General features: G+C 41.5%; 1 protein-coding gene across 1 annotated transcript; it reads right to left on the bottom strand.

Moving 5' to 3' along the window:
* Positions 1–999: 999 nt before the first annotated feature.
* Positions 1,000–20,484, bottom strand: RRAGD (Ras related GTP binding D). Its single transcript, XM_066547480.1, has 7 exons — positions 20,252–20,484; positions 13,461–13,756; positions 12,854–13,053; positions 11,767–11,881; positions 5,859–6,001; positions 3,927–4,075; positions 1,000–2,352 (listed from the first exon to the last, which is right to left on the bottom strand). Exons 1-7 carry the CDS (start codon positions 20,397–20,399, stop codon positions 2,201–2,203), a joined length of 1,203 nt encoding a protein of 400 aa, XP_066403577.1. The 5' UTR covers positions 20,400–20,484; the 3' UTR covers positions 1,000–2,200.
* Positions 20,485–25,024: the final 4,540 nt, after the last annotated feature.

Here is a 25,024-nt window from a genome sequence, read left to right on the forward strand (position 1 = left end):
TTAAACACTAAAACTAATGAATTTTTAACATTCTTTAAATTTTATACTTGAAACATAAGTAACCTGATGAAAATTACATTTACTCTGATAATATTGAATTGGAAAATTTATGTTGGCTAAAATCACCTTCACTAAATTATGCTAGTCTGTTTCAAATTCTAGATGGGACTACAAGAGGCAACTTCACTGTCTTAAACAAGTTGATAGTCTCTAATACAAGGGCATGCATGGCTACATAGAACTCAGGCCAAATTATGGAAGGTACGTTTAGTTATGACTCATACCATAGCCACTATGAAGAGATAATTTACACATAAAAACAACAACAACAACAACAACAAAATCTGGCCCAGCCTGGTAGGTTTCTTAGTCCCACATAGCCACCTACACCTGGTGGGGCAAAGGGAGGACAGAGATTGTGACCCAGTGGGGGAATCTCAACAAAATGAAAGACAAACACATGGCCAGAAATTACAGCAGCCCTTCAATGAAAGTCCTGTGGACTGGAAAGCTGTCAAAAAGTGTCTCTTACCCATCACTGCTTTGGTGAACTCTGAAAACAGCTTTGCATTACTTTAACTGAGGGGCTAGTCAGAAGAATTGCCCTCAACTAAGATGATGGGTGGTGACAGTACTAAAAGGAATTTGAACTCTGTTTTTTAAACACACTGATTTGACTACAGCTACTGTCACTGTTTTTGTCACCAGCACCAGGATCAGTGATTTTCACTATTATCAGTATTTCTTATCTTTCTGAGCCCCTAGAACTGCATTACTTATCACACAACTCTTGACGAAGCCATTGGTTCCATGTTCCTGCCTGCCTCCAGAGCTATTTTGGCTAGGGGCAGATTAGCTGTGAATAAGGTACATTTCCCCTTACCTGTTTCTGGTGTACAATAAGCTGCTTCCCATTCTGGTCAAGTTCTTCTCACTCCCAAAAGCTGCCAACAAAACCATTAGACTGCGCATGCAATTGGTAAAAATTAAGAGTTCCCCTTCCATCAAGAAATTATAATTTTGTATCACTAATTAAACAAAACCACTCAATACAGAACATGGAAAGTGTTACTTCTTTTTAGGTTTGAGAGTCCTCTGCTGTCCTGGCTGATCCTGTGGTAAATCTGCCCATGTTCAATATTAAAATAAAAAGTAGTGATGTACGCTGATTATTACAGCAGGTAGATTGTCCAGTCCTCATTTTAATGGTCTCGTCTTGATTTCAATCACAGATGTACCCCTGATAGAGGGAATCAGAACCCAGTGCTCACACCTTTATGACTTATCAGTACATCAGAATGCCAGGGTGGAAATACATACAGATTCTTCATTGCACCAACTGTACACGCGCAGGCTCTCAACACAAACTTAGCAATGTAAATCCAGCTGTACAGATACAACATACTCCTCTGAAGCCTTATAAAAATACCAGTGCAACATAGAGCCATTTTACAAAATCATTTTTATAGAAAGGTATTTTAGTGGTATATGCTGAGGTAAATAATAAAACCAGACCCAAGAGAGGGCATGACCAGTGTTAAGAAGAACTCCGGATGAAATTTGGCCAAAAGCCTGTTTTATAAAAGCTAATATTTACCTACCAGTTACGATTCCTGGTAAGGTGCTTATTGCTGTAATACTTCAATATTATTCTTCAGTTTACAAATTGAAAAATATATGAAATTAGATCTGTATGAATGTTAGGTATTAGCTGTCACAAATTTTAAAAGGCATTGTACCAAGTTTTCTTAATTGTTTACTAACCAATTTGATTGTAGCAGGTAAATAAACTACAGCATACATTTTACCTGACACCATGCATCAAAATCACCATAAAAACTAAGTTTATCAAAGTCCAAGTCCACAAGGAAAACATGAAAAAGTGCAAATTATGTACCCAGTATTTCTGTCACAGCTGTTTTTTCTTAATATGGCATGAAAAAGGTTTACAGCATATATTAAGAAAATTCTTACAAGTGCTCACCTCAATGTTTATATATACAACATTTTGCTCAAAGTGCTCACTATATGAAAAAAACTGATTGGATAAAAATATTTAAACAGTGCTTTCTGAACGTTCAGGGAAAATTCATATAATACATCAGTCCCATTTGTTTTCCTCTTCCCTCAGTGCAATGAGATGCAGAAGTCACATCAACTTCATGAAAACTTTGCTTGCCACATTGCCAGAAAACCTCAGTTACAGTGGCATTCTTGGTGTCCCATTGGGAGTGGGTCTTTTATTTTTTTGCAGGTGGCTTTGATGTTTTCGAGATCTTACTACTTTCATTCTTACTTCAAATACTTCTTGTATGGCTTTTCGAAAACAATGGAAATTGTAGTCTATTAATCCTAGAGACAGAAATGTTTTACATATTAATAAAGACATTCATATAAATAAGGTAATGAAAACATTGCTTACATTCTGTTTAGTGAAATACCATAGTCTCTGTCTGGGGATCATATTCAGTGAACTGTCCAGGAATTTTTTCTGTGCTAAGCAAAAGCACATTTGAGAAATACAAATAATTCAGTAAGCATTACAGCTTGATACAATGTGTGCTACTATATATACTGGTATGTTTTAAGAGAAATCAAATAGAAGTTCATTGGCAGATAACAGATCCTTAATTTAATAAAGGGCTTTGAAGAAGTGCCCAGTATACCAGAAGAAAAACTGAAATCTTTCAAAAATATGGTGTCACTTTGGAAATCTGCTTTACAGAATAACTGCGATAAAAATAAGTACCATCTATTAATTAAGAAATTTTCAATTTTTGACAATACATAAACTTTGAAATGGATACTTGATAGAACTATTACCAAATCTCAGCCAGCTGTATTTCATCTTACACTGTAATTAAAAAGTAACACAGTAGACATGCTGTTAGATTAGATACTTACATAATAGGCAGATAACATTACCATGTCAGTGGGCTGAATGTAATCCCACAGAAAAGCTGTAAAGCCATATTGGTAGTCAATTGGACGATTTACTGAGTGCTACAATTCTGTAATATCACAATATAATTTTGGTACTGAGCTCATGACCTCATTCAATATTAATGTCATAAGCTTTCTTAAATACTGCAGCATTTTCTACTTTAGTTTCCTTAAGAGGAGATGCATATTTTTAAGTGGTTTAAATCCACCATGTTATACTTTGGTTTTTTTCCCAGAAACTGTTTTCTGTCTTCCTGTAGTTCAGACAAAATATTACTTGGAATTCATGAGGCACAAAAAGCTCATCTCCATTATAATACCAGCACCGTACTGCAGAAGAGTGAAGGCTACCAAGTGTCCCAACTATGCAGACACAACAACCTCACACAGTTATGGACAAACCCTAAGGGATGTTTATTCAACATGGTGTCTTCTGAAACAGTGCTGTTAGTAAGTATGCAGAAATAACACTTCTTATGCTTTCTACAGAAAGCAACTGCATCCAACATTCACAGGCAATAAAGGTGGTAGGGGTATGGAAGAGACGTTTGACCAATTTAAGTTCTATCAAAAGCTCACTAGGCTCTCAAACAGCCCAGCAGACATGTTTCAAAATTTTTCCCTTGGTTATGGCAGGCAAGCTGTTCCAAATGTGTATGCTGGTGTCAACAGGTACAAATCAGTGTCAGTCAATATAAACTAACACAGTCTACAGTTGCAGGTGGAAGCTTTACTGCATTGGATGTAAACTTTCAAATACTTTCATATCAGAAATTTGTCAAATATGTTTATGATTTCATCCCATAATGCCTGCACAAGTTCTTTCATCCCTTTAAAAATAATATGTAAGGTTTATCAAGCTGTACTTACCTCAATATTTATGATACAGTTAGAAACTGTTATCAGCTAATGACAACCTCAGTTATTCATTAACTCACTAATATAAGGGAAAATTAATGCAATACTAGAAAAGGGGAAAATACCTTTTCTCTCAAAGCTTTCTTCTCTGACAAAACATACAAGAGCGAGGAATTTTGTCACTTCTTTTAAATAAAGGACAGTTGTATTATTCAGTTTTATGATTGCCATTGATTCTTTGTCATAAGGGGTTCCAGTGCCATCATCTTTAAGCCTAAAGAGCAGTATTCAAACAAACAAACAAGAAAAGACAAGACAACAGATTAGTTAACAAAAGTACTGTTACATTATTTTTCTCACCAAAGAATCTCAAACTTTATGAAATCTTCATATTCATCTTTCAGGGAGACTCTTCTTCAAACTACACACTATTAAACTAAGAAGACAAAGAGATTAAATTGTTTATCACATCACACACCAAACCTTAGATCTGGGGCTAGAAATCAGGTGGTTTGATTGCCAAGTGCCTGAACTGGAACCTGATTTTTTCCTCAGTAAGTTACCACCCATTTCCCACAAGGCTGCTTTTTTTTTTTTTTTTTAATCAGTGCTTTATATTATGACTTATAAAACGTGAAACAGTAGGTCTATACGGATAACTCCAGACCCAGTAACCTTGCTTGAGTGGTAGCAGCTGACTGATAGTTTAAGACATCATGAGACTTTCCTCATGAGATGTTTGCTTTTGCAACATCATATGATGAAAAGAGATTTCTCATTCACAGATGCTGTGTCATGATGATAACTGTAGTATGGTTTTGTACATTGTAACATTGTAACATTGTAATTTCATCCTCATTCCTGAACGCACACACAGATATTGTTAAATGGATAGTTATCACCAACCTCCCAGAACAATTAGTCTCAACAATATATTAAAGTGGCAAGTTCCACAGATGCTCCAGGAACAGAGGACAAAAAATTAATTGTAATATCATCTTTAGTCTGTAGCTAAAAAATGGCAAGCAGATCTCTGGTGATAAAGGCTAAATGGCTACACAAGTACAGTGGCAGAATGATATTTTGTAAATAAAGAGCCCCATAAGTGGTGTTGTACACGTAATTATTAAATGCACACTCTTTTGAACTACACAGCAGAATCCTTCCCTTTACAAAAATCAGCATCCTTTATTTTGTACCTCTTTAAAACAATTTCTTACACAGCTACTGAAGTGATGACTCCAAAATCTGAAACACACGGTAGAATATACAAACTTTAGAGATTTTAGGTTAAGTATTCAAGTTTATTGTTCAGTGCTTATTGCACATGTGCACCAGGACCCTCCCTTGTACCTCATCCCAGAGAGCAAAAAGTCTGTCAGTGGTACAAATGCAAAGCTAGCCCAACCTACCACTCTCTAAGCATGTTGTGCATTGGTCTCCAAGTGTAAGCATCTTAGTGCACTAATTCTTAATGTGCCCCTGCCTTTCCCAGGAATGGCTGGCATTACATTTGGCCAAGGGCCCAGCCACTGAACACATAACTTGCAAGGAGATGTACATGCCAGCCCAGGAGATTTCCACTTGCTAGTATACAAAAAGAGGAAATTGAAAAAAACCCAGAAAGGTCATATAGGGAATAGAGGACAAACAGAGAACTGAAATGAGAGTGAAACAACTCTCTGAGGCTATTAGAGGCCACTGGCTATTAAATAAAACTCAATATGGCTCTACTTCTTTTTAAAACAGGAGGCATCCCTCTGTTGATTTCATCCCTAGGGAAAAAAAAGATGAAGTTTCCTTTTATTTTAGGTTGGTTTCTTCTGACTTCTTCCTCCAAATAAAATTATTAGCATAGAAAGAGGAAGATGCTCACAAAAGGCACTAAACAGGGAACAATGCTTGTTGCTGGGAACCTCAGAAGCCAGCCGTTTTCTCCTCCCCTGTCCTGGCAAAATACCCATTCTCACTACGGTTTATACCCACATCACTGGAATTTTGAGGCTATTCAGATTCTCAGTACACAGCTTTATGGAAAACATTCACAATTTACTTACCCATATATACAAGAAATGTCAATCACAACATCTATCATATCACAGCAGAGCTCGTAAGTTTGCATATCCACTGGAGTGCTGTCTGTTGCAATATAGATCTTACTGACTACATCAAATAAAAATGCTTTTTCAATCCCAGAATTCTATTCAAGAGAAGAAAAAAAGAAAAACAAAGTGGAATCCATGTTTTCAAATTAACCCCAAGCTTTTCTGTTTCTTTATTTGCCTGTTGTACAAAAAGTCTAGGCTAAAGAAAATAAATTGCAATCAAGCTCATTTTGAAAGAACTGTACATACAGCACTGTTGTATTTGTAGCAAACCATAATGCTCACAAACCTTCGAACATTTTCTGCCTCTGCGCAGACATAATGCCAAGTAACACTCCCTAACTGCTCCACCTGGAGAGATTTCTTTTCAGTGGAAAATAAGGGAGGGCAAGGGGGGAGCAGAAAAACATTCCAAGTTCAAGATTTTGGTGTTTTAATTGTAGCAACAGACCTAAAAGAAAGCGGCAATCTAAAGTTATTCTAAGTGAGCATATGAGAAGATAGAAACAAGAGAAAGAAAACACTGATGGACAAAGAAGACAGTATTGCTCAGGAACTGATTTCCAAGGAAATTAAGAAATTTTTCCATTGCAGTCTGTAGTTGTTCTAGTGTCTGGTTCTGTAGAACATCTTTTAGGATCACAGGAGAGAGACCAGTGTTGTGATGGTGCCTTCAGGTTTCATGTAGCACTGGTAGTTAAAGCCATGTTTAAAATGCTAAGGCTTGCTAAAATGATGACAGCTGTGTTCCTGTGATCCTGCCAAGCTGATTAAGACATTCTCCATACTGGAGATGTATCGTATTCACAGCTCTGAGAAGCTAGCCAGGAATGCCTAGCTCTTACTCTTTGTGTAGATAAGGTAAACTGCCATAAGCCTCTGCTTCCTGGAAAAAAAAAAAAAGTGTACTTCTTAAGTGAAAACAGTAGCCTTGCTGGCTGATGTCAAAGGATTACACATGTACACCTGTCCCAGCATGAAAAATGGGCAATTTCCCAAAACTGCTAAAGCACAAGCTATAAAATACTCTTCAGTATCCATCTATATGGGAAGACAAGCAATTTTCTCCATCCAACTGAATTGTCTCCAGAAATGGGATTCCCATTTTAACAGGGTTTGGGACTGCTGCCACAGTAGTTCTGTAACCACCATAAACCACACTGAAAATCCCTAACGACTTTTTATAGTTTTTGCTTCTTTTGTACAGTTACAGAACTTTTCCATTTTTCCTTCCTTCTTTTCTAAGTCAACTGTTTAACACATAGTTAAGTAACTAAAGTGACTCTCCTGCTTCCCATATTTCCTGAAATAGGAAGAAAAATTTCCAACACTAGATATGCTACTGAACAATGGCCAGTAGTATTTTGGGCATTTTCCCCTTCAAGAGGCATCATTCCTCCATCACTGCACACAGAGCTAAGGCTGCAAACATCCATTAGTAATAACAGAGTAGAGAGGTGAATTTCTTGTATTTCATAATGGAAAAAATCTCGGAGTGGCCTATTTCAGTAAGTCAGTAATAAAAAAATATTAAAAACAAAGTATACACTGTGGATACCTTAGGTAAACAGGCTGAAGCACAGAATGTACAAGGAGAGTCTCAGAGAAATGGTTGAACCTTTGTTCAACCTGAAGAAGACTTACTGCTATCTACAAATACCTAATGTAAGGGCTCAGAGAAGCCAGAGCCAGAGCCAAGCTCTTCTCAGAACTACAATGTTGAAGGCACAGGCTGGAATTCTGACTTGATACAAGAAAAAAGAATTAACAGAAGAGTGGTGAAGGATTGGGAACATGCTGACCTGAAAATTTGTAGTGTTTCTATCCTTCCAAATGCACAAAGTTGAACTGGACCCAGCCATAACCAACTTGCTGTAACTGGCCTGACTCTGAGGAGCAGCTGATCTCTAAAGGTGCCTTTCAGCCTTCAGGGTTCTATGAGTCTATGCTCTTTGAGCACAAAGAACAAAAATGTATGCATATTTAAGCTGGTTGTTCTGGCCACATATAGGAGTTCTGTAATTTTATTTTTTAAATAGTAATTCTGACAGCACCTCACACAGTTCAACAGATGCTGTCAAATAAGATTAATTACAAGACTCTTTTGAAATATCATGTAAGTACATAGCTATAACTCATTGCCAAAATTGTATTTGAAAATACAAGTCATCTCAGACAGAAGAAGCTGAAACTTGAGCCCTGCAGTGTCATTCATGAGAAGTCAATTATGAAGTTTTGTATTACAAAAAGAGAGACATAGCAACGATTTAAGCTGTACAGGTAAGATGCACTTTAAATGATTAAGATGCCAGTGACAATATAATAACATTTAAAAATGAGAAGTGATTTTTTCATCTGAGAGCTCCAGGTGCTGCAGCCTGCCTGTACTTGCAGTGACAGTTCAGAAAGTTTTCTGAACGTTTGCCATGAATGTCTTGAGACATTCTGCCATGCCAGCAGTTACACCTGCTGGCTAAGGGCAGAAATTGGTCTCTTAACTCAAACTATGCTTGTTTTCAATTGCAACTGATCCATTGTGGTAGGACCTGCTGAGAAACTGCACATATTTGCTTCTTTAGAACTTGTATGGTAAGAGAAACCTCTCTGAAATGGATGGACTGCCAGGAGTAGTAACCACTAAATTTACCCACATGCCTTCCAATATTTCATCTGCCAGGGTTTTTAGTACAACTGTAACCAAAAAGGCAAAGGATTTCCCAGAATTTTTGTGTGGAAACTACTCAACACTCCACCCTCCACCTGCTACCCCTAGCCCACAAAAGAACCCAAACAGAAATTGTAGAAACAATAATAAAAAGTCATAAAAAACCAGAAAAGGTGGATTAAAAGTAATAGCCAAAGAGACATTACATCATTAATGCTTAGGGAAAATTACAATAAGAAATCAACTGTTTCTGTTACTGGAGCTGTGGGTTCTTTACTGAATGAAAGGCTGACATTGATTAAGTGAGAGGAGGGCATGAATAAACACCAGTTCTCTCTGACACAACCCTACAGTCTGCAGAGAAGATGCAACATGTGCTAAAGGCACTCTGAATTGATGTAAGAATATTCCATGGTTAATCTGAACCAAGAGAGCCATTGTGAAAAATCTGCAATGAATATATGAGATTTTATTTTGGATAGGTAAAAACCATGAGGTACTTGAAATTCAAACCATGTCTCTCAACTATATGGGGTGTGATGATGTAGAAGACAGTTTCTATTCCTTAAATAGAATGAGTTCAGTAAAAGTGGTAGTATTCCTCCAATTCCTAGGATAGGTAAGCAGGCCTATATTTTTCTGTCTTTAATGTATGAAAGTAAGCCAGAATTTGGCCCTAAAAAGCGACTGTCAAAAGAACTTAAGAGGATATTGCCAGTCACATCCAGTTAGTAATGAATTTTAGACAATTATTTAAACAGGCCTTACATCACACAGCAGATTTCGTGAATTAATTTTTATCACTACATTTGAATTTACAGATTACAAAATTTAAATCATTAAATGATCAAAACTGTATATAATTTTATTTTTACTGTAATAATTGTTTTTCTTAATACATACTTTTTAATATCCCTCAAAACAGACCAAACAACCTCAAATGAAAATACACTTTCCCATGTCACACAACTTGATTGGTTAATAAGGCCACAGTAATTAAGAAACAAGCATCCTTCTATATGAAGCTGGTGTGTTAGTCAGATAAGATTAACGTGGATTTTTAGTGCTAATTATTTAATGACTTACAAGCCATTACATGAAAGAATGCAGAAGCAGTATTATCACACTGATGGTTCCTCAAATGATCACACATGCTCACACACTGTGGCGTTATAAACTGGGGAAAAAACCTGCTGTGAACTTAAGAGTGATCACAGATCTATTTTTGTAATCATCAGCTTTTTGTGTTGGAAGTTCTCCGTGGCATAAATGAAAGCGCTTCCTTGTGAATGCGCTGAAACTGAGAAGTAGAACACGAATACACCCCCGCCCTGATATCCAACACATTGGCTTCCTGAGATAAGGCGTGACCAAAATCCATGCCAAAATTTGTTGCTACTAAGTTGCCAAGGTAAAGAGGCACCCCCTACCTAATTGTATGAAGGAGAATGATGCTTAATCTTCCTGTGGTTGCAAATAATCATTCTGAGTCTCTCTGTCTGCAGACAGAAGATACTTGTAAAAATAGCAAGCATACTGAGGACATAGTGATGCAGCTACACATGGCCCTAGGTCATTTAGAAATTGGAGCAAAGAAACAGTCTGAGACTTTTCCCATACTGAACAGGGGAAATAGCACACCTCCTTCACTTTTCTGGACATCCCATTTATTTGAAATACTTTTTCTTCCATACAATCTGTACCTGATATTGTAGGTGTGATTGGAGCTGGGTGTTCCAGACAAATGAGCAATTGGCATCAGTCATTCAGGAAGCTGCCTGTGCTCAGTTCATGTGGAGATTCTGCACAAACCCTTCACCAACTCCAAACAGTGAGGAGACTCCATACAGAGATCTGACTCACATAGAGTGACTGGAGTGACTCTGGCACAGGGAAGACTATTATTCAGCTAGCTTTCTCTGAAAGACTGTGTGCCAAAACAACTATCTAATTGCTCTAGAATTGTTGTCATCATTTCTTCATTGCCTTTCCGCCATGGAGTTCTGAGGCTTCATGATAATAACTGGTATACAGTCCAGCTGTTTTGGAAGAAACAGATCTTTGTAGGGAACTATTCATTATGAAACCGTATAAATGTGCTGTTTAATAGTAAGAGAATAAATTTTGGAATGACCTTCCTCTATTCCTAGCTTTCCCTGTCACATTCAACTTTTATCTCTCTCCATTTCCACACTGAGAAACCATGAAGTCTAATTTTATCTTCCAAACTGTTGAATGATATTAAATAATTTCTTATGTCAAAATCAAAGTATCTTGCTTGGAAATTGAAGCTTCAGAAATTAGTGCTAGATGCTAAGCACAAAATTAGAATATTGTGAGAAAGGGTGCAGTTTTCAGAGCCACAATGACCTGATATAATGATCACTAAAATAGGGGGTTTCCCCTTTTCACAAATTACTCCCTGTGCTCCCCTTCACTCACTGCCCATGTTTCCATCTCTTACCTTGTGTCAGAACAAGAGCATGTTGGACTCCTCCATCACCTGCTTTTAACTAAATTAAGCAGTGCATAAGTGCATGATATAGTAATCTCATGAGGGAACAAGTGAGTGTCAGAGCCAGTACGAAGGAAAGGAAGGGATCAGACATACAGCAAGAGTGGAGCAAGCAACTTCTTCCCCAGTGGTAACAAACCACTAGATATACAAAACTCCTTAACTGGCCTTCAGAGCAAATATGGAAGAGGTGAAAGTTGTGGTGGAATCTATATCTAAAAATTTCATGACATAAGAAGATTTTCTTAAGCTCGGTAAACTTTCTGATACAAAATAAAATTAATTCTGGGAAGCACTACAGACAGCTCCCCATATGAGGTCAGACTAGATGATGTTCCTTTAAATATTTATTTATACAAGGTTTAAGTGCAACTTCAACATATACATGCAGCACAGACTTTTGCAACATTCAGATTGATGTTACAAGCAGAAAAGTGATGGCAGCTAACCCACTTTATGTGACTCAGGAAATACTCTGAGTATCTCAGCAGCTCATCAATGCTGTTTAATAGACATGGAGGTGAGGCCAAGCTGCGTGGGGGTGCATTTCAACTAAGTTCTGATAATTTCTCTGAGAGTTCACATTGCTCATGATCTCTAAGAAGGCAGTGAATAGAGTATCTAAACATGCATGTTGGACACAGCCAGATCTACAGACAAAGGACATAGTAAGTACTTACTGAAATAAAGATGTTAAGCAGGTTTTCCAGTGTTGGGAGCTGTGGAATCAGTTTCTGTACCACTTTGCTAAATGCTTCAAATATAGAATGATCATATATGCTTGTCAGATAAAAGCTGGAAAAAAATGTCACCACATTTTCCTTTTAGCCACATACTGTGAACATGATGTACCTTTCATAGTATGAGTGAAATAAAATATTGTCAGACAGTAAGTGCCTACACTAATGCAATTACCCCCTGTGATCAAAAGTCATTATATGATTGAAACACAGGACTTAATCTCTATACTAAAAACCCCCCAGCCTGAACAGTGAAATCTAGAACTCAATGTAGAACTTTTTAATGCAACTCCCACGCTGGTATTCTTACAAAAATATTTATCAAATTTCAGGAGAGGAGTGTTACTGAGTATGCCTATTGTGATCTACTTTTTGAAAGCTGAGGACCCATTTATCAGTGCAGTGATGCAGTCGAGTAGTTACGAGCTCTAAAGAGCGGGCATGTTCATGGAGCAGGCCTCTCCAAATATATTTGTACTTGGCTTTAAAGTGCTCAGAAAGCCATGACAACTTGATGTCCTCTGGTTCCCAGCCTGCAAAGTCCTCTACTTGTCACCATTTGCTACAGTAACCCATTTTACCAGAAGACACAGGGCAAAGATACAGCACAGGTCTTCCCAAGTGGGCTCTGAGCAGGCTGCAGCAGTGAGGATGAGTGACTGGGAGGGGACCATGTGGCACAGAGCTTTCAAAGGAGGCAAAATGATGTGGTGGCATATACACTCCATGGCCTGGAACTCTACTGGTTGTTGTCAGTGTCCAAGCCAACTTATTTCAAGACAGCAACTGCAGCAAAACCTGATAGTATTGTGGCATGTTTGTCATCTGTTATTAAGCAGCTCTCCATCTTTCCCTTCTAGACAGCAATCAGAAATAGGATACTTTGGCTCAGGTCAAATGAAGTATCTCTGATTATCCTTCATATATCAAAAGCATGTTGCCTGCTAGTTCAAGAGGACAGAAAATAGTAACTTGTCAAATAAGCTGCTCTCCTCTTTAGCATTCACTGCACAGCAACTTTTCTCACCTGAGGTGAATCTTCTCCAATCCAGCATCTGCAAGGTCATCATTTGCCCTCTGGTGAATATCCCTCTGTGTTTCAATCTTATGGTCATCAGATAAACCATCCACTTTATGGATAAAGATTTCAAAGTTGATATCTGGATTCACTTTATAGGCTCTGGTCACAGTAAGATGCAGCCGAGCTAATGCTTCCATATAATCATCCTAATAAAGGAAAAAGAAGAGCTACAACTTAGGAAAGTATTTAAAAATATATATTAGATTTTATGATACTTATTTTTAAATAGTACTACAGCTCAACAGCAGCTTGATTTTTTAGTGTTTTTTAAGTAGAAGCCTGAGCCTACATCCAGCATGTGCACCAATCTCATGCTGTCAGCACTTATGAATCTGAGCAAGAACCTTGAGATGTTAAAACAAATTAGTTAACTTCCAAACACACTGCAGAGAGAGATTAAAAATAGCCAAGATGTTCTTCAAATTTTAATGACTTCTTTTAATGTGTGTTTGTGATGTAGATTATTTATTTGCTTTGAAAAACCCTGTACTTTCCAACCCATTTGTCTATTGCTGAAGGAAGAAAAAAAATAGCTTAAAGCCCCTTTTTTTACCTGAGAATCAATAACAAATATCAGTGCTCCAGTGCCTCTGAAAATCATCTCATAATCAAACGTAGGGTCAAAGAAGTCAATTTGCCCAGGAAAATCCCATATCTGAAAGTTGACAAAGGAGCTGTTGGAAACATCCTCTCTGCAGATCTTGTTTGTGCTCTCCAAGAAGAGAGTCTCATTCGGTGACATTTTGTGAAAGACAACTTTCTGAATGGAAGACTTTCCACTTCTTCTCAATCCCATGAGTAGGATTCTTGGCTTAACTTCAGTACTGAAGGGATCATTGAAATCCAAAACTGAATAAAATCACACAAGAAGAAAAGGAATATACTATGGCAATATAATTAGTAACTGCCAGATAACATGCATTTGATATTTATTTTCATGAAATTTTTATATTCATTTATGCAAATGTTACCAATGTTTAAGCTTAGAGAGCAGTGCTACAGGCATTTTGACTTTAATTATTTGCCCCTGAGGGTATGCTATCAGAAAATCTACTTCTCACCTCCAAGACAAACTGCAGAAGGTTTGACTGCTCTGTTTGTATGTGAAAAATCTGTTATCACACATAGACATCTTTAAATACCTAATTTTACTCTAATTAACACTATGCCACATATATTCTCCTTTAAAAGAGTATCATCTGATAACAAATACCCTTTCCAGCAGATAGCTACATCACAATGCTGGAAGAACAGAGTAAGACTCTGTGAAGTACCTCTGCATGATCTTTCTACCTGAGGGCTGCCTTTCTCTAAAATCAATCAACTAATAAATGAAATCACACATGCAAGGAGCTACAGGAAGAGTTCAACTCAGCAGGCACACAGCGCTTCTATGTTGCTTACTGAGTAAGCAGTAAACAGTACTGAGCTCATGAGGAGTCCTTTTCTAAGGTGCTTAGGATTTCACTTGCTGCTCAGCAATTCATGTTACAATCTGTAAAGGTTTGTTATCCAATAAATAAGATTACAGCATATCATCTGCCTATTTGCAAAACAAAGGCCTGGGAACACAGGGGTTTCATTGTGTTACCTACCCCAGTTTGAAACTGGCACTACTTTTTCTGGTGCTGATGCAGTTATATCAGCATCAAGTAGTTCCAACAGTAAACTATGCTGTTATATCTGTAAGGACATGAATGTGTAGCTATCCATTCCTGTACACACTTTAGCTTCAGGTTATCTCTAATCAAAACACCCAGAGAAGTCTAAATTGCTGCATCTAGTTGGCCTATAACTTTGAAATGTCCTTTGGTGCTGAGGTGAAATGGCACTGCCCTTATATGTAAAAAGCTTTGAAACACCTCTGTGACTCTGCAGTGTCAAACACAAGCAGCACAAAAAAATGAGTTGTCAGTGCTAAACCCACAGAGTACGACTCAGAGTACAGAGAGGTCAGGTTTAAAATACTGATCACATAACAGATAAACATACTATCCTGTGAGGTTTGGTAGACCTTTTCCTGTCCACTGCACCACAGACTATCCAGATCATACTTCACAGCACAACATAATATATAATTGCATTTCTTTTTCTTTTTTTCTGCTGGGATAAATTTTGAATTGCAAAACTTATCTGGATTACATTCATTCACATGCATCATTCTTGAATATGCCCAGCATATGTGGTCAGCTTTACTCCCAAAATATGAAAATCCAAAGCAAGAAATCTCAGTAACAATTTGAACCTGCCAATTTATTACATAGTCTTATCAGCCAAAAGAAGAGGGAAAGCTTAAAGGAATCCTTTGCCTAGGAGCACGTTTTGCACCCAGGGGTGGTGACCACATCTTGCATCTTCTTGTGTGCCTGAAGCCTTCAGAACCAAAGGAGCAGGGTATGTTTGCCAGGAGGGTACAGAACCGTTTCCAGGTCTGTTTGTGCCTCCCAAATTTGAGTGACAGAGAAGTAGGGCTTCTCAAACTGAATATATTGCAGTGTTAGCATAAAACATCTCCTGGCACCATCTACTGGCCTTGTGAGAGGTTGTGCCACTCAGTGCAGGTCCGTGTCACCAGTGACTGACAGAAGTTTTCAACTCATTATCAGAGGGATCCTGTCCATTTCAAATGCAATTGAAATTGTACCATGGCAGGTACTATCACTGACTGTGTTCTTGTCAATTATCACACATGAACACTGCCAGGCAGGAACATGTGCACAGGGGAAACACTTTCAGACAGAACAGAGATAGGTAACTCTGTCAGAATCTCATCCAGTAAACACAGCAATGGCCACTTCTGCTGATCTACACACAACAAATTTACGAAGTAAGAAACTGAGGTCAACATGCTCCTCTACTCTTCCCATCAACTTGAACAGAGGTAGTACTCCTGTGGCTGGGAGAAATGTGCCTACAATACTTCACATCTCCAGAAGAATAATAAACATCTGCTCTAAGATGATGTAAAGCTATTTTATGTTTTGGGAGTACAGCCTTGTCAATAAACCAAACCAAATATGCAAGAGTCAATGGTGTATACTCCATCTCACTCTGCTTTTTGGCCATGAGAAGAGAAAATAATTTATTCAAAGCTTTGTAAAGACTTTATAAAAACATGTAAAGAACAGGCTTCAAGTTGAGGCTTTATTGCATGTTGCAAAAAAATAAAAAGCCTCCCATTTGTAAGTTCAGTTGCATACAGAGCAAAGTCTCATCTACCATGGATTTGTACTTTGTGTCCCCTTCCTCTTCCCACCACAAAAACACCAACTTCCTCCTGTATGTCTTATGACATCTCCTCCAAATAATAGATATGACATGCTGTGGCTGGTCTGGAGCTCAGCACATTTCAGTTGGCTACACTGTGTACACCCGTCTGCCAGCTGCTGCCACAGTGAACACACAAAACTGCTCACTTGTCCCTCTGAGGACACTTCATTTAACTTCTCCTCTCTTCTGAATGCCAGTTTTCCTCAAACTTGTGGGAACTTAATAACCTTTGAGATGTCTTTTGTTCAGACTTGGTTGAAGATGGACAGCAGTTTCCAAGATTCTGACCATTGATGAGACAACCAGAGGACAAGCTACATACCTAACTCCCTTTTCTTTGAGAAACAATCTAAAAACCCACATATATCTGAAGAAATATCTTAAATAATTTGGGAGTTTTTACGTTGTGGTATTAAAATTATTCCCGGCTGTTAGATTTTTACTGATTGTAATGCTTAATAGCAGGAAATTGCTTTCTATTAAAGCCATACTAAAAAAAAATACAGTTGCAACTGCAAACAGAATTAGCGATGAGAATAATGAAGACCAGCTCTTCTGCTAGTAGGACTGTTACTTAGCTTTTGAAATCCTGCCAGTTCAAAGACAGGGAAATGTAAGAGTATCATCCAAACCTGACGAGATAGCAAGGCTTCTGCAGCACTTCCCTCTCAGAGAGAGTTAAGAGATTACCTTATATGTAAAGGAATTGGACGATGCTTTGCCTGCCCACATTCCTCTGCAGGAGTACATGACAACTCCTTTTTTAATTTGCCACAGAAATGCCAGTAGATGTATCACTGCAACTTCCCAGACTAGGTTACTGAGTGAGATCATAATATGCCCAAGAGAAACACTAAACTCTTCTCTGTTCTATAATGGGAAAGGTAATTTTCCCTATTGTGAGATGCCACACATTTCCTGCTTCATTCACTTTTGCAAAGAGTAAATGTTGTAAAATGCCAGTCTCTAATGCATATCAACAGCCCTTCATATTTCAACTTTTCTAAGCAGCCATAAAGAACAGAAGCCATGCTGGTTAGAGGCCATTCCTTTGAAGTATTCACAAATTTAACTCAACAAACCTAAAAGCACTTTCCCCCAGAAAAGCACTCAATTCCTTACAGAACTTCTGTTAACCACAGCTGTGTCCTTGCCTATGGAGTGTTTTGCATGCATTGCAACATGCAGAAGAGCACAGCTCCCAGGATTTGAGAACAGCATGCAGCACTCCCAACCTGTCTCTCCAGTACACAATTAATACTTTAGTATCTCCTTCATGCCATTAGATATACAGAGATAACTAAAGCAGTTTTTGAAGCCCATCCCGAGTAACAGATCAACTGCAATTAATTGTCAAAGCAGGTGACAACCCATGCTTTGTGGGCATATGGGATGGGGATGCCATGTTCTGTACATCCCACCAGCTTTCAAACATCCAAATGAAACATCACAGCTCATCTGCTCAAGTAACATAAAGCCAAAAGGAATTATTTTGCTTATGTTACCAACTGCAAGGTAACAAGCCTCTTAGTCTAGGTTTGAACTAATACAGCTAATGATGATTTTTTTTTCCCCACTAATTCAGTTATACTAAGTTTTAACCATTTCTATGTAAAGGAGAGGTAGCAGTTCCAAACTTCCTACTCTTACCTTCAAACCCATTATTCCTGTAGCATTTCCAGTACTGCTGTGACTGTGGAATTTGCAGCACTTTGGACTGCTGTCAAGACAATGCCCTTACAAAACACAGGCACTGAACATCTTCAATGCTAACAGATGGCCCAAGACTAAAGAGTTAACAGAAAAAGCTTGTATGCAATGAAGAAGGGTGTTCAGCTACTGGGGGTTCATAGACATTGCAGAAACACCTGGTGGAAAGAAATTCTTGTGGCTAAAAATCTCAGAAGTGTCTCTTCCAGAAGACCAGGTTCCACGCTGCCACAAGTGCAGCACTGCAAGGGTATGTCTTAAAGCCACTTCCTTGGGACGCTCTGCAGAGGGCTTTCCTGCTTCTGAACACTTTTAAATTGCATCTATAAAAACTATGACTAGGCTTTATGTAAATTTAAGTGTTTTAAGGTCTCTGAATATGACCCTAAGTGTAAACAAAAGACAAGAGCCATAGTTTCAGCCCTGAAGCTGGAGACACTAACCCAGTATAGGGTGAGGGATGACCAATGTGAAGTTTTGAAATCTTCTGCATACTTACAAGAAGAAATTATGCTTTTACTTTTAAGCCTGGATTCTCTCTTCACTGCCAACAGCCATGCACTGAAGCTGTTCTTCTTATACTGCCCTTTTCATTCTTTCTTTGTGGAAAAGTGGAGGCAGTGACACTGAATTTTGGACTACTTGCCATACAGAGCCAGGAAGAGAGGACAAAAAAAAGGGGGAAGCCCCCTGCCCTGCAGCCTAGTGTTATACAAAACACAGGGCCAAATCCCAACCCCCTCTAGTTCAGATGCTGTCTGCCTCTTTCTCTGGAGAATTCAAAATGAAAGAGAAAACCAGGGAATCTGGACAGTTTTAATCCTGTGTAAAATAGTCCCTGCATGTACTGTCTTCTTTTGCTATTCAGATGTAAATGTTTTTTTCTGTTAAGCACAATATTCTGGTATTACTGTAAAGAAGCAATTGCAATTTTTAGCAGTCTAACAAGTTCCTATTCAAAAATATCCAAATGAATTTGTCTGAAGACAGTATATAGGTTACTTCTCTACAGAAAATACTAAGTTAGTGTAGCACTAAAGAATCACATTAAAATTTATTATCTTTGCATCAAAATAAAGGCAATTCTTTAGCAGGTTTAAGTAAGACTTTATTTTATCTCAGTTACAGCTCTTACAGTCCAGCATTCCTATAGCTTTTAACCATGAAGGCTTATACTCAAAGCACTGACCTTCCTCCACTCCCCAAAATTACATTAGTCAATGCAGCATCTCCCGTGGCAGCCTGGAGGACTGGGCCTTTAAGGAGAAGGGTTCTGCACGCTAATATCGAAATAGACTTAAAGCATGTGGCCTTTTATTATGCTCTTATAAAAAAGCACTTCTTTTTTTATCCTGTGATACTGAGAGTTCTCCAAGCTCCTTTGTGAAATATGTCTCAGAAGAATGAATTCAGGCTCTGAATGAACGCAACAGGCTCTGAGCTGGCATTTCCTTTTTCTACTGAATGAGACTGCTTTTCCTGGTAAGCCCGTCCTTCTCAGCATCACCATCCATACTGACGCGGACATGCAGTGAGTAAGGCAGCTCCCCACAAGCACAGACAGACAGATGGACATTCAGCAGAGCCTGCCACTGTGGGACTGACACTCGCAGCTGCGGAGCAGCTCCGGACACAGAGCTGCGTGTGGCCGCTGCCTTTTATAGCGTGACACCCAACCCCCCACCCTTGGCACACTCGGGTCACATCATCAAGCTGTGGCCTCTAATAACTAATAACTCTCACGCCAGACTGGAAGAATACTAATGAGAAATTACACACACACACACACACACACACACACTTTGCCTGTACTCCCTTTGCCTCCTCCCTCTTTCCCAACGCTTCCTGCTACCTGTCAGCCTTGTCCTGCTCCTTCCTCAGAGCTCCCTGCACCCTCTGACCCACCGAGCACCCTGTCCCCGTCCCGGCCCTTGCCATGGCCACCTCCGCAGCATCCTCGCTCCGCCCGGCCTCCCAGCGCCCAGCCCCGTCCCCAGTTGGGCCTGCCCTCCCTCTGGGCGCCTCGTCTTTCCCCGCACCGCTGGCCCCGGCTCCCCCCGTGCCCCAAACCCCGCGGGGCGCCTCGCCTCCTCCCTGACCCACATCCGCGGGCCGCCAAACCTCACCTCCTGGCGGCGGCCCTGCGTCCCCCGCCACCGTCCCGGCCTCACCCCGGCCCCCGCCCCGCCTCGCTCCACACCCGCGCTCGCTGCCGGCCGCTCCTCCGCAGCCCCCTCCGAGCCCGGTGCTGCCCCTCGGCTCTCCGGGAGCAGCCCCAGCCCCCGCCCCCGCAGCCCCGCGGCCGCCGCCCCGCCGCTCCCCGCCGCCCCCGGTGCCGCTGCGGCCGCCGCGAGCGGCACTCACACGCCTCATCGCCGCCGCTCTCCGCGTCGCCGTCCGAGAAGGACTCGGCCCCGTCGGCGTAGCCCGCCAAGCCCACGATCTCCTCCTCCTCTTCCTCCTCCTCGTCCCCCTCTTCCTCCTCCGGCAGCTTCCTCGGCACCTGGCTCATGCCGGCCGCGCTCCTCGCGGGGCTCCGCGGCCCCTCTGCCTGCGGCAGGCTCGGGGCGCGGGGGGCGCAGGTCCCGCGCTGGCGCCGCGCCCGCCGCCGCTCCCCTCCTTCCCCCCGCACGGCGCTGGCGGAGCGCGGCGCAGCTGCCGGCGGGGCGGGCGGGGAGGCGGCGTGACCCGCGTCACCTGACGCGCCCGGTCACGGGCCGCCGGGGCCTCCGCGCTCGCCCGGGCCCGCTCCCAAGCCCGGCCGTGCCGCTGGCACCCCAGCGCCGGCGGGCATAGCCGGGCGCTGCGGGCTCACCGGTGGGTCCGAGCGCCGCCGCCGCTCGCCCCGGCCCTGCTGTACCGAGAGACGCCCGTGGGAGCCGTGCAAACGCGAGGCGCTGCCCCTGGCGTGCGAGGCGCCGCGGTGGGCGAGCGGAGCGGCCAGGTGTGCCCGGCAGCGGCACCGAGAGGGCACCTGGCGCTTCTATTACAAGCATCCCTGCTCAGAATCCTTACAGTCACAGAATCAAATAGGTTGGAAAAGACCTATGATATCATTGAGTCCAACCTATGACCGAACACCATGTCGGCTACACAGTGGCACTAAGTGCCATGTCCAGTCTTTCCTTAAATACCTCCGATGACTCCACCACCTCCCTGGACAGTCCATTCTGAATCTAATCACCCTCTCTGTGAAGAATTTCTGCCTAATGTAGAACCTAAATTTCCCCTGATGCGGTTTAAGTCTATGTGCTCTCCTCCTGTCACTGGTTGCCAGGGAGAAGAGTCCGATCCCTATCTGGCTACAACCTCCTTTCAGTCAGTTTGAAGAGAGTGGTAAAGTTTCTCCTGAGCCTCCTCTTCTTGCTCAAGTCCTGCAACCTCATCCTGCACAAACTCCAAAGACAGACGTGGGACTGTCCTGCATCATCTGTACACAGTTCCAGCATGTGGGAGACGCCGGGACATGGGCAGAGCCAGTGTGTGCTTGGTGCTGCTCAGGTCACCCATCTGCCAAGCACTGCCTGCTGCCCTGCCCCATGCTCCTTCCATGTCATCACGTGGGCGAGCCCAAAATGTTAATCTAGGCACTGATAGTGGGAGGTAATGTATTTGCAGTATGGGTTAGAGAGATTATTTTAGAAATAATTAACTTGATTAATAAGGAACACTAAGAGACATAGTAGTGAAATCTCTGAAGAAGTTGAGATTTTGATGACTCTGACAAACTAAGGTGCTCTCATCTCCCTGTCATTGCTTCCTCCAGGCTTGCTCTGCAAGGACAGACCTCCTGCCTCTCACCCAGGCTCCTTCTCAGGAGTTTCCAGTGCTGCTCTTCTTATCTTGTACCAGTCTAAGCTCCAGAGTGTGTGTCCCTGGCTGTCATCCCGTGTTGCCCACTGTGGTGACTGGCTGCTGAATTCCTGATTCTCCAACACCAAATTCCTCTGTTTCTGTTTCTTCCTTTCTACTTCTTCCTATCCCGTTCTCCCTCCTTGCATTCAATTTATTGAATAGACTTCTATTTGGAGTCTTCATTGTCTTCCTGCAGCTGATTATTTTTCTGACCTCTGTGCTGCATGACAATCTTATCACCAAGCCTTCCAGGTTGCACTAACCCACTAGAGATAATGGAGGTACACATCTGTTCAGAGGTGGGAGAAATCCCCCTTGCCTATTAATATACAAATTTATTCAAAGGCCTGCCTTTATTCTCAGTTTATCAACCTGCTTGAAGTTTTGCTTGAACAGATTAACAGTGTACTAAAAGATTATGGGAAACTTTTCAAGGTTAAATCCTGTAAAAGGAATTAGGACTTAGGTTTGGAGCAGGATTTTTTTACCACTTGTTTTCAGCATTGTGTCTCGGGACAGCCCTGACAGCCACTAGCCTGCTGAAAACTGATGGAAAGAGGGAAAGAGCTTCCAGGTGTGTAATGGAGGAACATCTGTCTCACACACCAGCTGATCACTTATGTGCACAAAGGGCTGTTAGGTTTCAAGGCCAGCTTTGGATAGGGGGTCTTGTCCAGAAGTGTCTGTATTAGGTTTCTTTTATACAGAAAGTTATGAAACATGACCAATGAGAGAGTGAATAATTTGGATATATTAAAATACAAAATCAGGGTGTAGAAACTCAAAAAAGAGTACTGGTTGCAATGCAGCTCTTCCCACAACATTCCCACAACTGACATCAGTGACCTGACCACAGCTTCAGGTTCAAAGCCACATAGACTCCAGGCCAGATAGGTTTTTAGAGTAAGGCTAAAGCATTTCTGCCAATCCCTTGGCAATATAATCTGCTGTGGACTCAGGACTTGCCTCAGGACTTGCTCCTCCTCTGTCCCTTTGCCACCAGATTGTTTTCAGTTCCCTCTGCCTTTTTCTTCTTTCCCTTTTGTCAGGTCATTTGACTTTGAAGCTGGGTGCACATAATGAAACAGTGTCCAGCCCTCAGTCACAGGACTTGCAGTAAGGGCAGAGGTAAATAAGAGGTTGCATCTTTGCATATATGATATGTACAGTGATAGATGTGACTGGACTTTGTCCATGGAGAGCTGCAGTTCATAGACATTATATTCTTCCTGTGTGATTCATTTCTCTTCCCACTAGGGAAAAAAATCCAGAAGAATACAAACCCAACTGTCTGCATTAGAAAAAGTTAATTTTACTGAAGTACAGGGAATTGTCCCACTGACATCCACATAATAGGAACCTATCTGCACCTAGGTTTGCAGGGTCATGATAGGGTCTCATCCTGTTCTGTAAAGAGTGAAAATTTCCATTAAATTTCACAATGTCACATTGGTGACAGACCTGTGCCAAGAAAACTTTTTTCTACAATGTGCTAGCATCTTGTTTCTCAGTTGTAATGATCAAACATAAAATAGTTCTGCCAACTTTTACATATATGGAGCTTCTTTAATACAGGTTAACTGTTACTCACACAAATGCTTTTATTCCTACATCAGAATTTTGAACAGTATCAAATTAAATAAAATTCACATGAAGTAAGCCCATCCTGAATATGGAAATGAGAAAACAAAATCGTAGTGTGAAGAATCACAGTGTGTTTTTATGTGTTTTAGCAACTACACTTTACCTTAAGTAATGACACCAGACTTCAGATTAATGCTGTAGTTTTGACAAAGCCTTGCTGTGATCAGGGAGGCATCAGAAGAATAAATCCAGTCAGTCAGTCAGTCAGTCAGTCTTTCCTGGGGAGCACCAAGGGTTTTGATGTGAACCTCTGGTATAACTATTGCCACAGAATGATGACTACCATAATAATTATTTAATGACAAAGGCATAAGTAGAATAACCTGAAAAAACATTCAAAAGAATATATTCATGACATAACTAGGAAGTGCCTGTGCTACTTCAATGTTTAGTTTGTTTAGGGCATCAGTTAATTTAGAGCATTTTGAGAATGCCTTCAAGCCAGAGAAACAGCCTCTGAAAGTGATGTGCATGTGAGATCAAGCATTGTATGGGGAACAGCTGCTTGCTTTCTGTTTTCTCCTTCTTCTCCCAATCCCACTTTTATCATTTTACTCAGCCTACTCATACAAACTCCTTTCTGCTCTACCAGTGTCTACAGATGGTCCTGTCCAACTTGCTTCCCTACCAGTTTGTAAATTACTGACATTCACCCATAATTGCCCACAAAACACATGACTTGGGTGAGCAGAAGGTCCCAGTGATATGGTGATAGCTGGAGGGGTGGGTGAGGCATCAAGCAGACACAGTCACCTTTCAAGGTGTTCCTCTCTGTCCTTCAGTTCAGACTTCAAAGCCCGCTGACTGGCTCCCTGCTGGAGGGAAGGGCATCTGGCCTCCCTAAAATTTGGGAAATTTTATTGTGTCCAATTCTGGGCTCCTCCATACAAGAGGGACATGTAGCTGCTATGGGTCCAATGGAGGGCAGCAAGGGTGATTGGGAGACTGAAGCATCTCTCTTATGAGGAAAGGCTGAGAGAGCTGAGCCTGGCTGCTGAAGATGTGACTGAGGGGAGACCTCATTACTGTGTATAAATATCTAAAGGGAGGTTACCAAGAAGATGGAGCCAGGCTCTTCTTGTTCTTGATGGTCTCAATATGGATATGAGGCAACAGGCACAAACTGGTGCATGGGAAGTTCCATCTGAACATAAGGAAGAACTTATGTTCTTCTTCACAGAACTTATTGTGCGGATGACCATGCACTGGAACAGATTTCCCAGAGAGACTCTGGAAGTTCCCTCACTGGAGGGACAAGAGCTCTCCAGACGCAGTCTTGTTCCACGTGCTTTAGGACGACCCTGGACCAGGTGACCACTGCGGTCCCTTCCAACCTGACCCACTCTGATTCTGTGGTTTTGTAGCGCTTCTGCTCCCACGCAAATTATTATGAGCTTCCATCATTAAGCTGCAAAGGAGCTTGGCTCCAGGAGAGCGGCCCGCCCGCGCGGAGCCTTGCTGCGGGCAGAGCCCTGTGTTCCTGGCCGGGGGCGGGCCCGGGCTCCGTCCCGCGGGCCGGCCGGCGGCGGGAGGCGCGCGGGTCTCTGGCGCTGCCCGCCCGCCCTCCGCGGCCGCTCGGTGTCGCCCTCGCAGCGGCCACGGCGGCGGCGGCGGCGCCTCCCCCGGGGCAGCCCCGGC

The sequence above is a fragment of the Molothrus aeneus genome, chromosome 3, assembly GCF_037042795.1.
Source record: "Molothrus aeneus isolate 106 chromosome 3, BPBGC_Maene_1.0, whole genome shotgun sequence".
NCBI classification, from domain to species: domain Eukaryota; kingdom Metazoa; phylum Chordata; class Aves; order Passeriformes; family Icteridae; genus Molothrus; species Molothrus aeneus.

Excerpts from the sequence above, each read along its gene's own strand:
- RRAGD (XM_066547480.1), bottom strand. The coding sequence starts at position 20,399 with ATGAGCCAGGTGCCGAGGAAGCTGCCGGAGGAGGAAGAGGGGGACGAG. Across the intron at positions 13,757-20,251 it reads GAGCGGCGGCGATGAGGCGT|TTTTGGATTTCAATGATCCC; the intron begins GTGAGTGCCGCT and ends GATTTTATTCAG. Across the intron at positions 4,076-5,858 it reads GACATTTCTTGTATATATGG|GCTTAAAGATGATGGCACTG; the intron begins GTAAGTAAATTG and ends ACTGCTCTTTAG.